General features: G+C 61.7%; 1 protein-coding gene across 2 annotated transcripts; it reads right to left on the bottom strand.

Annotated features, from left to right (window-relative positions):
* Positions 1 to 196: 196 nt before the first annotated feature.
* Positions 197 to 12,553, bottom strand: SEMA3B (semaphorin 3B). 2 transcript variants are annotated; one of them, XM_064156623.1, is made up of 18 exons: positions 12,384 to 12,553; positions 5,454 to 5,587; positions 4,414 to 4,571; positions 4,262 to 4,324; positions 4,057 to 4,176; positions 3,884 to 3,977; positions 3,676 to 3,795; positions 3,222 to 3,367; positions 3,018 to 3,132; positions 2,859 to 2,928; positions 2,634 to 2,778; positions 2,311 to 2,530; positions 2,130 to 2,221; positions 1,919 to 1,960; positions 1,664 to 1,821; positions 1,497 to 1,552; positions 1,279 to 1,418; positions 197 to 1,190 (listed from the first exon to the last, which is right to left on the bottom strand). In XM_064156623.1, the coding sequence occupies exons 2-18, from the start codon at positions 5,557 to 5,559 to the stop codon at positions 750 to 752; spliced, it is 2,286 nt and encodes a 761-aa protein (XP_064012693.1). In that variant the 5' UTR covers positions 5,560 to 5,587; positions 12,384 to 12,553; the 3' UTR covers positions 197 to 749. The 2 variants fall into 2 exon arrangements, with proteins under 2 accessions (XP_064012693.1, XP_064012691.1); XM_064156621.1 differs by having other exon boundaries at positions 1,279 to 1,552.
* Between the last annotated feature and the right edge of the window lie 830 nt (positions 12,554 to 13,383).

Below are 13,383 nucleotides of genomic sequence, written 5' to 3'. Positions count from 1 at the left end.
TGGGATGTGGCCGGTACCAATGTCGGCGGGAGCCCTGGTGACACCGCAGGCAGCAGACTCCGAGATCACCTCCTGTCCCCGCTCCCTTAAGCGCTGGGCTGTTAACGCCGGGGAGTTCCAGTTTCTGCTTTCCAGAAACGAAAGCGCGGGGAGTCAGACGCGGCAGCGCTCCCGGGACGCTTGGGCAGACGCAGACCACGGTCTTAATCTTCTGCTTTATTGTGCTCAATTAGTACAAGTTTCTCCCCGCGCCGCCGCCCTGCCCGGAGCGCTGGGCACTACTTCTGTGCCCCTTTTCATCTCCCTCCCGGGCCTTCTCCCGCCGGCCCCACCACGTCCCGCCAGCGCCCATCCTGTTCCTCCGGGGTCCTGCCGGTAGCCTCCAGGACCTGAGGGTGGCTCTGCTGCCGCGACCTCAACGGTGTCGTGCCCAGGGGAGGCACGGTCTGGCCCCGCCGCTCCCCCGCCGGAGCAGCTTTACATTCATCCGTAACAGTCGTTAATAAATATTTCGGTGACTCTGCGGAACCGGCAGTCGCTGCTGCTGGAGCCGGTGGCAAGGGCGGCCGGCAGCCCCTCGAGGGGGTGCCAGCCTGACTCTCCTCCTGGCCCCGCAGCCGCAGTCCCCCACTGCTGTCTGTGCCCGGTTCCGGTGCTTCCGGCGGGCTGGCCGAGGCCGGTGGGGGACTTTGCCCCTGCCCGCGGCTCCGCTCCTAGGCAGAGCCCGGTGCCTGGGGCCGGCCCCGGGGTCACCAGGGGGATGCACTGCGGGGTCTCCGCTCAGCCCGCGGCCCCTCGTGGGTGCGCCGGCGGCGAGCTCTGCGCGGCTCCTCGCCATGGCCGCGGCCGGGGGGTCCGGCGTGGGCGCGTGGGGGTGGCAGGGACCTCCCCCGGCTCCAGGGCCGCTGACAGGCCCTACCCGCAGTGCCCACCGGCGGGCGCTCCACCAGCTGGAGGAAGTCCCGGTACCAGACCTTGTGGCTGGGGGGCCCGGCGGTGAGCTGGGGGTCTCCGGCAGGTGCCATGCCCACTACCTGCCGAGCACCGATCACCTCCAGGGAGAGCTGCAGCAGGGGCTGGGTGAAGCCGTGCTCAGTGGCGTGGCAGAGGTAGAGGCCGGCATCTGCGCGCTGCACGCTGCGCAGGAGGACACCCCGCTCGGTCTGCACCACCCGCTCATCCATCTGCACCTGTGGCACCCACGGGGACCAGCAGTCAGCTTGGCATGGCACGGCAGGGCATGGTCCCACCGGTGGTACCTGGCTGGGGAGAGCCTACCTCTTGCTTGGGGTCATCTGGGGTACGTTGGTACATCCAGAGGACACGGGCTTGAAGGGATTTGGGGATGCACTCCAGGAAAGCGGTGCTGCCCTCCACCCCATAGAGCTGCTTCTGGGGCACACTGCCTCGCCGTGGGTCTGGAGGAGACATGGCCCAATCATCAGGTCCTGTCCTGGCAGGGCTAACCATCAGCCCCCAGTTGGATCCCAGCTCACCTTCTGAGCAGAGCATATTGGGGTCACCATTGCGGATGTCTTGCCGGCGAAAACGCCTGCAGGAAGGTGGCAGAGGAGGAGGAGCTGAGGCAGTAGGGCTTGTGCCCCTTACCATGGCCTCAGGGCAAGCCGGCTGGCCCAGCATCACACTTTGGCATCTCACCTACCTCTTAGTGTTAGGCACATAACGGGTGCAGGCAGTGCCATCCCAGGCACAGTATGGGTCCCGTGCTAGGCAGCACTCAGCACAGGCTTTGCCATAGGCACCACAGCGGTGCAAGGAGAGCTGGGCCAGTGCTGTGGCTGAGCCAGCATAGAGTTGATGCTGTGGAGAAGAGCAGTGCTGAGCATCCCCATGCTGTGGCACAGGGCCCAGTAGAGCCATGGTGGAACACAGGCACCCACCCAGGATTCCTGCTTACCCGCTTTGAAGAGAGCTGCAGGCTGGTGACAGGGGAGGCATCCTGCAGGCAGAGTATGAGCAGGAGTTAGGGCCTGTAAGGGGACCCAGGCATCCAGGCTGCTATCTCCCACATCCCAGCAGTTGGAGCACCCAGCACAATTTAGAGTACATGCAGCACAAAGGGGTGCTGGGGGCTCTGACTGGAGTGCTGCAGAGTGCCACCTCCTCACCTGGAAGACCTGCAGCTCCTCCAGCAGCAGCGGCTCCATGTGGTGCCAGCTCTCCTTGGCCATCGAGACTACCTTCAGCACCGTGCCCATGTCTGCAGGCAGGGAGGAGTGAGGCTATAGGTCCCAGCCCCAGCATCCCCCAGCTCTCCGCCCCTGCCCTGGTTTGGGGATCACCACGTGCCTGTGCCAATGAAGAGGACGTCGTAGTGGCCATCAGCAGCAGTGACACGATCCACAGCAATGCGGGTGAAAGTGTAGGGAACGGAGGCTTGCAGGAAGAGGGGGCGCTGGCTGTGGGGCAGCACGGGGTTGTACATCAGTGGGTGGTGCCGGGCAAACTGGATCACCTCATCTGGGAAGTCTTTGGTGGAGCCAAAGGTGCCAAAGGTTTTGCTGGGGCACTGCAAGGAGGCAGCACTCACTTAGTAGGGTCTCAATCCCCACTCACCCCAGATACCAGCATCCCACTGGTGGCACTAGCTTGGACACCATTGTGGCACATACCATGCCTGGGCGAGGGTATGGCACACGTCCCTGGTATGACACCCACTGATAGTTGGGGCCCTCCTTGTGTGCGAAGGGGCCCAGGAAGGCTCGGCGAATGTCAGCCATGGTATAGACACAAACAGCTGAACCCTGGAAAACAGAGCTGGTGGGAGAGATGGGGTGATGTGAAGGACAAGGGTGACACTGCCGGGCATGGGCGGTGCAGTGAGGAGGGGGCTCAACCTGGAAGTGGAGAAGATGGCGTAGATCAGGGGGTTGCGCTTGTCCTTTGTCTGCAGCAGGAAGACATCTCCTGTAAGCCAGGAGGGCATCAGCACTGCCCTAATGTGCCAGGACCACCCATAGTCACCTCAGGGCAGTCATCCTCACCCCTCTACTCACGGAGCTCATTGAAGTGGGTGTCTGCCCCGTCAGGTCCTGGCACAGCACAGACGAGCCGAGCCTTCAGGAAGGTTGTCCACTTGTTCACCAGGCTGCGCTGCCCACCCATGTCATTCTGCCAGAAGAGGGTATCAGTATCAGTAGCTGGGGGTGACACCCACAGGCACCCTGGACCCCAGCCCAACCACCCGTGGATATTCTTACCCGGCAGATCTGGCCAATACGGGCAAAGCTGGTTTTGCCCAGCCCCTGCTGCCGTTCCACTGCTGTCTCACGGAAGAAGAAGTAGATCTTGTCGTCATCGGGGTCTTCGCTTTCTGGCACCCAAAAAACGGCCACGAACTTGGGCTCTGTGGGCAGAAGGGTGCTTCCTCCAGTGACTCTGCTATCTCTGCTCCCTGGGCACCCACTGGAGTCCCAGGAGAGCGCAGATCTGCCTCTGCCCAGCTGTAGGGCAGTAGCAGAGTGAGGGTGGGACCCCACCAGGCACCAGAGGTCTGTAAGAGGCACAGACACCCCCCCAAATCACCCTTCACAGGCAGTGGAGGACAGAGTGCAGCTGAGCCTGGAGGACTCACTGCCCCAGTATCTCCAGGGAGCAGAGATGCCATGCCAAGGTGCCAGCAGCCTCATTGCCGTCCTGCTCCCTGGCACTGACCGTTGAGCCAGCGGGAGTCGTGCTGCTCGGTGCGGATGGAGGGACGTCGGCCCAGGCTGCGGAAGATGGTAAAGTCACGGCCCATCAGATCGGTGGCTACCCCGGAGTAGAGCTCCTCGCCTGGCAGGCACCAAGGGAAGCGTTATGGGGCACCCCCTGGCACCCCCCACCACACTGCATCCCAGCACTGGGTTTGTCTTTCCCTTACCCACAAGGACAGAAGCAGCTGCATGCCGGGGGTCATAGGGGCTCTTCCCCTTGCCATCCTCGGTGCGCTGGGGGTCCAGCTTGAAGGTAGGCTCCTGGAGGGGGTAAGGATAGGTGGGGTGCAGGTGGCAGCAAGTGGGGGCCATGGCAGTGCTGGGACAGCATGGGTCTCACCTCTGCATGCTGGCCAGCCTCCACGAAGGCACAGACTGGGTGGAAGGCACCAGTGCCGCAGGCATACAGGTGGGTCCGGTTGTAGGCATGGAGGATCTTCACAAAGTTCATGCATTCGGCCTAGAGGCAGAGGGCATAGGAAGGCAGTGTTGGAGTGGCTCCCTGGCACTCCCCCTGGCCTCTCCAGGCATCCTCAGAAACTCACAGTGATGTCCTTGCCAGCCCAGTTACACTCCTCCCTCCACTCCACCGGTGCTGGCCAGTAGATCTGCAGGGTGACAGGGGAAGAGGGATGTGTACAGCTCTGCAGAGTGCCTTGGGCCAGCCAGCCCGTGTGTCCGTGTCCTCCCCGGTTACCTTCCTGTCCCGTTGGCTGATGTCATCCAGGGCCAGCGAGAGCAGGTGGTTCTGTGCACCGACAAAGAGGCGGCCACGCTCCTCGTCCAGCAGAAGGGCCTCGTAGCAGCATGAGCGCTCCAGCCTGAAGAGCTGCAGCCCGTGGCGAGCCCGCAGCTCTGCCAAGACCCACCAGCACTGTTCAGCTGGGCCCCACCACCGTGTCTGTGTGTACTCCTTCCCCAGACACATGCCCTACAGGGACCTCGGTCTGGCCATAACTTCCATGCCATGCCACCCCCTCCCCCAAACCTGTCCTACTGGCTTGACTGGGTTCATTGACCCTCTGCTAGCCCAGCACTCATCCTCACACCAGCCTGACAACCATCCCTGAACTGCCTAGCACCCATCCCCAAGTCACCCAGCACCTACTCCTATGCTGGCCTGGCACTCATCCCCACACCACCCAGCACCCAACTCTGACCCAGCCCAGAGCCCATCTCTGTGCCTCTCAGCACCCAGCCCTGAACCTTCCACCCTAGCAACAGGCGATGAGGGAGAAAGGGGCCATTCCCTGCCCTGCGGAGCTAATCCCACCGTGGCGGGAACAAACAGCCCTTTGTCAGCATGGGAGGAGAATGCTCCCTGGGACCTGCTGCTGGACAAAGACCCTGCGCCGTGTTGGAGCCCACAGGGTAGGCAGCCAGGTCATGGCACTGGCTGCCCAGCCAGCACAGTGTCCCACAGTTCCATGGCACAGCAGCTGTGGTTAGGGAGTGCCACCACGGTGCACTGCAGGGGGATGGGCACATGAGCCAGCACATGCCGGGTGCCAAGACTGCACTCAGGTGCAGGCATGGCCCTGAGAACAGGCAGGTGGCCCTGGAAAGTTGGCAGACTGGAACCTGGTAGTGACAGTGTTTCTCACCTCTTCTGCCATGCTGCCTCCCTGGCACACTCTGATCCCCAGGGATGGTGCTGAGATGCTGACTGCTGACAAGGGACCAGCACACTTGTGCTTGACCCGGCACCCCCCCACCCTGCCCGTGTCCCATGCTCACCAGGGAAGGCCAGTTTGAGGCGGGGGGTGGCCGCGGGTGGCGGGCGGCCGGCGGTGGGGCCACACGACAGGAGCAGGACTAGAAGCAGAAGCAGCCTGTGGCTCATGGCTGGGGTCTGGCTGGCGGCTCAGTGGCTGGGGCAAAGAACAGAGACGGCAGCTCGGGTTACAGCTCCCTCTCTGCAGCCCCCAGCCCATGATCCCTCCCGGGGATCGGTACTGCCGATGGGAAATAGACAGCCCTAAGCATCAGCATAGGGCAGTCCTGGCACACCACAAGGTTTCTCCTGCCACTGGGCTTGATCCAGTGAGTGGGGGGCAACATGGGCCAGCCATGTCCCTTCCTGGGTTTTATGCCCCAGTTAAGCCGACCTCAACTATAAGGGGCTCTAGGAGAACACTTCTTGCTCCTGCCTGTGGGGAAACTGAGGCACCCAGCGTTTCCCATGTCTGCCCAAGGGAAGGGCTACATCAGTTCCAGCACTGGCATGCTCTCCCCTGGAGAGCAGGAGGCGATGGTTATCATGAAGACTGCACCAACATGCAGCTTCCCACCTTGCCCGCCAGCCAAACCATGTCACCTCAGGCAGGTGCAGGCAGCTGGGGCATGCCAGCCAGCACCTCCCCACACCACATGCAAAGCACAAGCCTGGCCATGCCAGTCACCAGCCTCTGGTGCAGATGATGGGTTTCACCTGTGCCATTGTCACCATGGCCTTGCCAAGTCTTCAGTGGTGAACACAACCCTGTTGCAGAACCAGGGTTCAGGGCAGGTTATGATACCCAGCTCAGCCATGGTGAGTGGGACATGGTGACTGCCAGGCCAGGGGGCAAGTGTGTGTGGCAGTGTCTGGCACAAATCTGGACACATCTGCCTGCTGCTGGCTTGGCCAGCCAGGGCTTGCCCTGGGCTCCATCAGGCAGGGGCAACTGGAGGGGCTGGCAGCGTGAGGAGTGAGTTCTGGTCAGGCAGCAGGCAGCAGGCAGCAGACAGCAGGCAGGGGCCCCAGCCAGGCATGGTGCCCTGGGGTTGGGCTGCCCAGCAGCTTGGTGAGAGGGCTACAGGCTCTAATGGCATTTCCAGAGACGCTGGGACAAGGCGGGTGACCTGTGGGCTCTGCCAGCCCTTCTGTCTTTCAGCCAGCCAGGGCCGTGCTGGGGTCACTGGGGGTTCTCTCTGCCTGCCTGGCACTTGCCAAAGTCTGCTGAGGGGACAGGGCAGACGCCCAGGCACGGACCCCCAACGCCGGCTGCCCCGACTCTATGCTGGCACGGGGGGCAGATTGGGGGGGGCAGGTGGGGAGCACTGGAGACTACCGGCGTCAGCACTTGCAAATCCAGACCCTCAGACCCGTAGTGCCAACCACCCTAGATCCCCGATACCAGCCTCGGCATGGACCCAGTCCCGGTACTCCTGATGCCAGCCCAGACAAACGCGGCCACCAGTTCCTCGGTGCCAGCCAGGACACGGACCCTGCCGCCAGCACCACCACCCTACCCCCCACACCCGGTGCCCCTCGACGGCAGGGCAGAGATCCCGATCCGGGCCACCCCGTCTCCCACCCGGGAGCCCCTCGTCCTCGGCAGACTCCCGCACCCCGCCCGGCCCACGACACCCACCTGAGTCCCGACTCGGCTCGGCTCGGCCCGGCCCCGCCCTCCGCGTCCGCCGGGAAGGAGCGGGGCGGCCCCGGCGGGGCGGGGCGCGGCCCGACGCGGCTTGGGGCGGGAGTGGGGGCTGTTTGCACCCGGGAGCGCCGGCAGGCACACCCGCACACTCGTGTACAAACACACACACGTGCGAGCGGGCGCAAGCACCCAAGCAGCCCCGCACAGGCGTGCAGACTCGTTCATGGGCACTCCTGTGCGTGTGCAAGCTCAGAGACATGCGAGCAGGCATGTGTGACAACACAGCCAGGCACAAACACCCACGCACACGCATACGTGTGCAAGCACACCCACTCACACTCGCATGCAAGCACAGAGTGCAAAATCAGCCAAGCACACGCACACAGGAGCGCACACGCACATACGAGAACACCTTCACACTCAAACATGAGTACACACATGCACCCCGGGCTACACTGCCACTCACGTGGTCTACAGTGACACCCACGATGACGCCCACTGCCCCTAGGGCAGGGCTGAGAACGGCACACTCAGTACACGAGTGGCACAGAACGCGAATGGCAGGACCGCTTCGTCCCTGGGCCAGGCAGCTGCCACCTGGGTGCTGCCTGCCTGGGCACAGGGTGCTGGGTGTGCTGGGGCCATTCTGGGGCCACTGGGGGCCGCAGTGGGGGCGGCATGGGGCTGGTTCTGCGCCCTGCTCAGCTGCAACCCAGATGTCTGGCCTGGGCCCAGCCCGGAGCAAACAAATTCTTTCACTGCCTCCCATTTTCCAGCCATTGCTGCCAAGAATAGCAAGTGCTGAGTGGTGCCGGCAACGCGGCCACGCGTGCCTCAGTGGGCAGGGCTCGGGGCAGGGGGGGACACGGGCTGACCTGGGGGCTACCCGTGCCTTGTCCCTCCTGCACCCACGGCTGTCCCCGTGGGTGCAGGAGCCCAGGAAGGCAGGTCTGGCATGAATGGAGAGGCAGTGGTTGCAGACAGCAGTAGGTGCAGGCAGCAGCAGGTACAGGTGGGCTGGCAGAGAGTACAGGAAAGTTTGGCAGCAGATGCAGGAAGCCAGTAGCAGGCACAGGCTGGCAGCAGGTGCCGACAGCCTGGCAGTGGGTAGAGGCAAGTCAGGTGCAGGTGCAGGCAGACAGCTGGCACAGGCAGGCAGTGGGTTTATCAGGCAGTGGTAGCTGTGCAGGCAGGCAGGAGGAGTTGTGCCAGGCAGAGTGCCTGGGCAATGCCCTTCTGTCTGGTAATATTTCTGTTGCTGGCCTCACTGCACTGGTGTGCCCTAAGGCTGGTGGCAGGCTCTAGTCCGGCACCACCACTTCTGCCCTCTTGGTTATGTCATGGTGCCAGCCCAGTTTCACAGGCAGCAAGGGGGATGGGAACAGAGAGAGGACAGTGGATGGAAAGGGTGCTGCTAGCACTGGTATGGCGGCGGTTACCCTGCGGTAAGAAACTGCCCAGGAGCTGCAGCAGGACTTCGGGCTGAATGACCCCCACAGGCTGGGGCGTGGCGTCTCTACTCTCTAATATGGCAGTCTGAGACAGGGTGGGTGGAGATATTGTGCCCAGCCCTGTACAGTGGGCACCTTCTTACGCCGTGCCTCAGTTTCCCTCCACCCAGCTGGGATCTTTCCACCCAGTGCCGCTCCTGGCATGTGTGGTGAGGTGGCTGGGTGGCGTCACCATCGCTTCAGCTCCAGAGCCCTGGAGGAACCTCGCTGGCAGCAGCTGTGCCTGGAGAAACCATCAGGCGTCAGAAATGCCGGGCTTCCATCCCGGAAAATCCGAGCGGGAGCGACGTGCCACGTCACCTGCTGGTCACCCCTTCCCGCCCCGTCAGGGGGCTCTGGCAAGCGCCGTAGCCACTGGGCGCTGACATGGTGGCTGTCCCCAGCTGGGACGGGCATTGCCACCAGCATCCCGCCCTCGTGCCCATGCTGCTCTCTGTTAGCCCCGCTGAGGGCGGCACACCCAGGTGCCCGTGGCCTGGCTCCCCGCCAGTGTGAGGGTGTCACCGCCGGCGGCGGGAGCAGGTGCTGGCACCTTCGCTCTTTGATCCCTTCCCTGCTGCCGGCGGATCCGTGCTGCCTCGGCCAAATCTCCCCCGGCGGTTCCGTATCTGGCGAGCATCCTAAGCACTGCCAGAATCGCCGGAGCCCCGAGCGGTGTTTGCGGTAGGAAACGGCTCCTCTCCGCCTCCATAGAGTCCCTGGAGGTGGTGAGGCAGCGAGAAGCGCCTAACGGCTCCTGCACCTCCTGGGCTAGTGGATGAGCTAGCCCTGCTCTACTTGTATCTGTGCCATCGGAATGGGAAATTGGCACCAGTGGCTGCTGGAAAGCCCTCACTGGGGGAGGCAGACCAGGATGAGCACCCACCACAATGGAGACAAATCCTGCACCCCAATCAGGAGCAGTACCTCACTGAAATAGCCCTGGTGAGGCACCGGGACCTTCAGGGTGTCCCATCTCCCTGAGGGCTAGGGAACCTGCCTCCACCCTAGTGGACTCGTCATGGCAGAGGCTGGCCAAAACCCAGGGGAACAATGTGAGCTGTGCTTTGCTGACCAGTGCGGTAGTGTCCCCGTGTCACCTGAGCTTGGCATGGCCCTGTTTCCCAGCCACAAGCTATGGTTGTGCAGTGGGATGGCCTTTGTCAGTACTCCCTGTGACCCCAGCCTTGGTGGGCAGAAAACAAATGCACCTGAACCAGCTGCAACCTTGTAGTGTGGCATGATGGAGATATCCTGGGGATGCCAGCTCAGGACACATTTCGTCTGAGGATACCCCACCTCAATCTTGCATCCACTCCACCATCATAACATGCTGGTGTGAGACCCCCACAGCAGGGGCCCACGTGGCCCCAGCACATTCCTGCCAGGATTAGGTACCAGCTCCCAGCAGCACCATGCTGGTGTAGCCCAGCTAATCCTTTTTTAATTATCCCCACCCACCCTGTTTTGGCCTATTTAGGGGGTATGGGGTGCTGGGGGCATCTCAGTGCCTGAGCCTATCTGGGAAACCCTCATTGGGTGTCTCTGCTGTGGGACTGAGCCATGGGGTGCACGTTGGACCTTTGGGGAAGTGACGAAAGAGGCATCTGTCCTTCTGGTGCAGTACAACAGCTTGGGAAAGGGAGGGATTTGGGGCTTCTAGGATCCCATCCTGCTGCCCCAGAGTGGCCGTCTGTCCTCTTTCTCATTACTACTGGCAGCCAGGCTCCAGGGCCGGCAGAGGGGCTCTGTCCCATGTACTGAGCTCCTTAAAACCGTATCAGAGGGGCAGGAGCCTGTATGGGGCTGAAAATAATTACAGATGTAGCTCTACATCATTGGGAGAATCATTTGAGGTACAGGGAGTCTGACCTTGGCCCCTTGGGTTTGACTGAGCGACTTTGAGACCCTGGAGACTGCACTGGGCATGCGTTTCACTGCCAAATTAGGGCAGATGGCTATTTTTAGCTGCAGTGTGAAGCTATGAAGGGTGTCACAGTAAGGCAGACTAGGGTATCGTCTGCCAGGGTAATCGGCTATGGGAGAGCAGCTGCTAGGGCAATTGACTCCTGTTGAAGAGGATGAGCTGAGAAGAGACTGTCAAGGGCTGCTGAGAGAAGCTGAGCATTCTTAGGACCTGCTAGAGCTGCAGAGAACTGCTGCTGCTGGGGATCTCTGCTAGCTGCTGTCACCCTGGAGAACTGCCGTTGTGACTCCTGAGAGCTGCCATTGCCCCGGAGAGCTGCCACCACCCTGGAAAGCCGCCACTGTTGCAAAGAGCTGCCGTCTTGCCTGGCCTCTGCTCAGCCCCCCACCCCATTCATGTCATCCCCACTCTCCTGATCACGACGCATGCTCACTACAGATTAGACCCCTGCGGTATTTATACCTGTTGCCCGTTAAATAAAGTGGTCTAGCACTTGGCTTCATTGAAGCCTTATTTCTGTTCCTGAGAATGTTAAATTGTTCACACTAAAGATCCAAATGGGCATCTCTCAAAAAGTTAAGGTCAGCCACACGCAGCCCCTCTGATATCTGAGGACAAGACGGAAAGCAAGGGGGTTTAACTTCTGCTAAGTTATCCACCAGTGCATTGTGACAGAGCCTCAGTGAAGCCATGGCATGTGGGGCATGGCACACAGGCTCTCTGCTGCTGGCCTGGCCCACTCTATGTTGTGCTGGGAAGGCAAGAGAGATGCTGGCAGTGTTTCCCTGCCTGCTGCCCTGTCCTAGCCCCTTTGTCCCTTCCCTGTACCACACCGACTAGTGGCATCCAGCTCCTCTGGGCTTTAAATATAGGCTGGTGTCCCTGCCACAGGGTTGGTAATTTTAGCTGGGGTGCGTCTGGCTGGGAAGCATGCAGAACCTTTCATTTTGCTCCAGCTGGTCTGACTGCATCCACACCCAGGACTAATGTCAGCCACTTGCCGCCCGCTCACTTGTCCCTGTCCTGGGGCAGCACACAGCCGTGGTCACCTTAGGCATGGGTGATCGGATGGGCGGGGCAGGGGAGTGGAGACAGGGGTGCCTGGATGCATCCTCAGCCTACCTGTTCCCCATCCAGTGCATTTTCCTCTCAAAGCTGGTGGCATGAAGGAGCAGCATCTTACTGCCACAGCACCCAGACAGACAGCAGCAGAGGGCACCCTAACCTGCCCACTTGCCTCCTCTCACCCTGGCCCCCCAAGACAACAGCCACTTCAGATCGCCTCCCACAGCGCTCCTGCAGAGCCGTGGCGGCTGGGAAGTCTGGGGGGCCGCCACCAAGAATAATGCAGCTATTGAGGGCTGAGCGGGCGGCCCTAGTACGGCACAATAAAGCCTTGTCTGCTGGCGCAGCTCCTGCTCCTGCCCAGCCTCGTGCCCAGCATTGGGCTCCTCTCTTCCTCAAATGACTCAGATCTCTCCCAGATGCCAGCCAGGCCGAGTGCTGCTGGGGCCGAGCTGGTGAGCATGGTGCAGAAGTCGCAGATGGGAGAGCAGCAGGTGAACCTCCTTTTCCCTAAATCAGCCCCAGGGGAAGGGGCATTTCTGGGAAATCCCCCAGTGCAGCACTGCTTACTCCCATCACCGAGCTGGGACTGAGCTTGGGAGTCCCCACTCAGCTGTGGGGTGATGGGAACAAGGTCATGGCATGTGGCCAGCGATGCCTTCCCTTCCCTCTCAGGCCATGTCTGAGCCTACCAGCACCCAGCACACCCAGAGGGTAGACAGAGACCTGATATCCTCCTTGGGGAACTCCACCACTGCAGCCCCCAGAGCCCACAGTCCCCCTCAGTGGGCAGCCCAGTGCCCTGCAGCCGTCATCTCACCTGTTGCAGTGCGTAGGCTTTGCTGGAGCTTGCTTGTGTCCTCGCCTAGTGCGTGAGCTGGGGCCGCGGCTGCTGCCTGCTCTTTAAACCCCAAATCCCTGGTGCTGGGCGCCAATCCCGCCGCCGGCGGGGGTGGAGGGAGGGGACGCAAAGCCCCAGTCCTTGCTCCCAGGGCCAGCACCAACAAAAGACAACTGTATTCCGTGTCCTCCCTGTGTACCCAGCGACCCGGCCAGCTGCTCAGAGAGAGTGCCTTGAGATCCTGGAGCTCCCTGGGTGCCACCGCCCCCTTCACCTGTGTTGGGAATGCAGGAGAGGTGTGGGCCAGCCGTGGGTTCCTGATTGCAGCCGTAGAGAATCACAACATTCCCAAGGACCTGTCTTTGCCCACGTGGTCGTATCCTTCTGCCTGGAGGGGTGTAAGGTCAAAGGTGCTTTTTGTCATTGCTTGCTTCATGTGGTCCTGCAAAACCCAGTGGGGCTGGAGGAGGATGAAGGGGTCATGGCTGCTGCCGTGGTGCTCATGCCCAGGGGACTCACCCCATGGGACCCTCACAGCCCCCATCCTGCTGGGGCCAAAGAGCCAGAGAGCTGCCTGCAAAGCATCTCTGTGGTGCGAAAGCCAGAGCAGCCTGTGCCGCCTCATTAACACAGAGTAAATGTGTAACAAGCTGTTGGCCAGGGCAGTTAGAGCCTCACAGCTCATTTCGCCCACCCAGCATGCCAGGATCCAGGGATGTGGTTGCTCTAACCAGCAGGATCTGCACAACCAGGGCAGACGAGAAAAGAAAGGTCTGTCCTCTGACTGGGCGCTATGGAGTGACTTCAGCACTTGCTGGGAGGAATGGAGAGAGCAGTGAGCAGGGCTAGGACAGGAACAAGCCCATTCTTGGAGTGGGAAAGCCGACTTGCCCCAGCCTCCAAAGGGTGTGGCTCAGCCCGGCTGCCTGCCAGCAGGGCACGAGGGTGGGGGAGCTGGGCTCTGCTTCGTGGTGCCCGC

Source organism: Pogoniulus pusillus, chromosome 16, assembly GCF_015220805.1.
Source record: "Pogoniulus pusillus isolate bPogPus1 chromosome 16, bPogPus1.pri, whole genome shotgun sequence".
Classification (NCBI taxonomy): Eukaryota; Metazoa; Chordata; class Aves; order Piciformes; family Lybiidae; genus Pogoniulus; species Pogoniulus pusillus.
This window is presented reverse-complemented; position numbering and strand designations above follow the sequence as displayed.

Bases quoted from the DNA above. Each gene is read 5' to 3' on its own strand.
- SEMA3B (XM_064156621.1), bottom strand. From the start codon at position 5,559: ATGAGCCACAGGCTGCTTCTGCTTCTAGTCCTGCTCCTGTCGTGTGGC. The intron at 4,572-5,453 runs GTGAGCATGGGA...GGGTCTTGGCAG, and splicing joins CCTCAAACTGGCCTTCCCTG to AGCTGCGGGCTCGCCACGGG. The intron at 2,929-3,017 runs GTGAGTAGAGGG...CCTGGCTTACAG, and splicing joins CACCCACTTCAATGAGCTCC to GAGATGTCTTCCTGCTGCAG.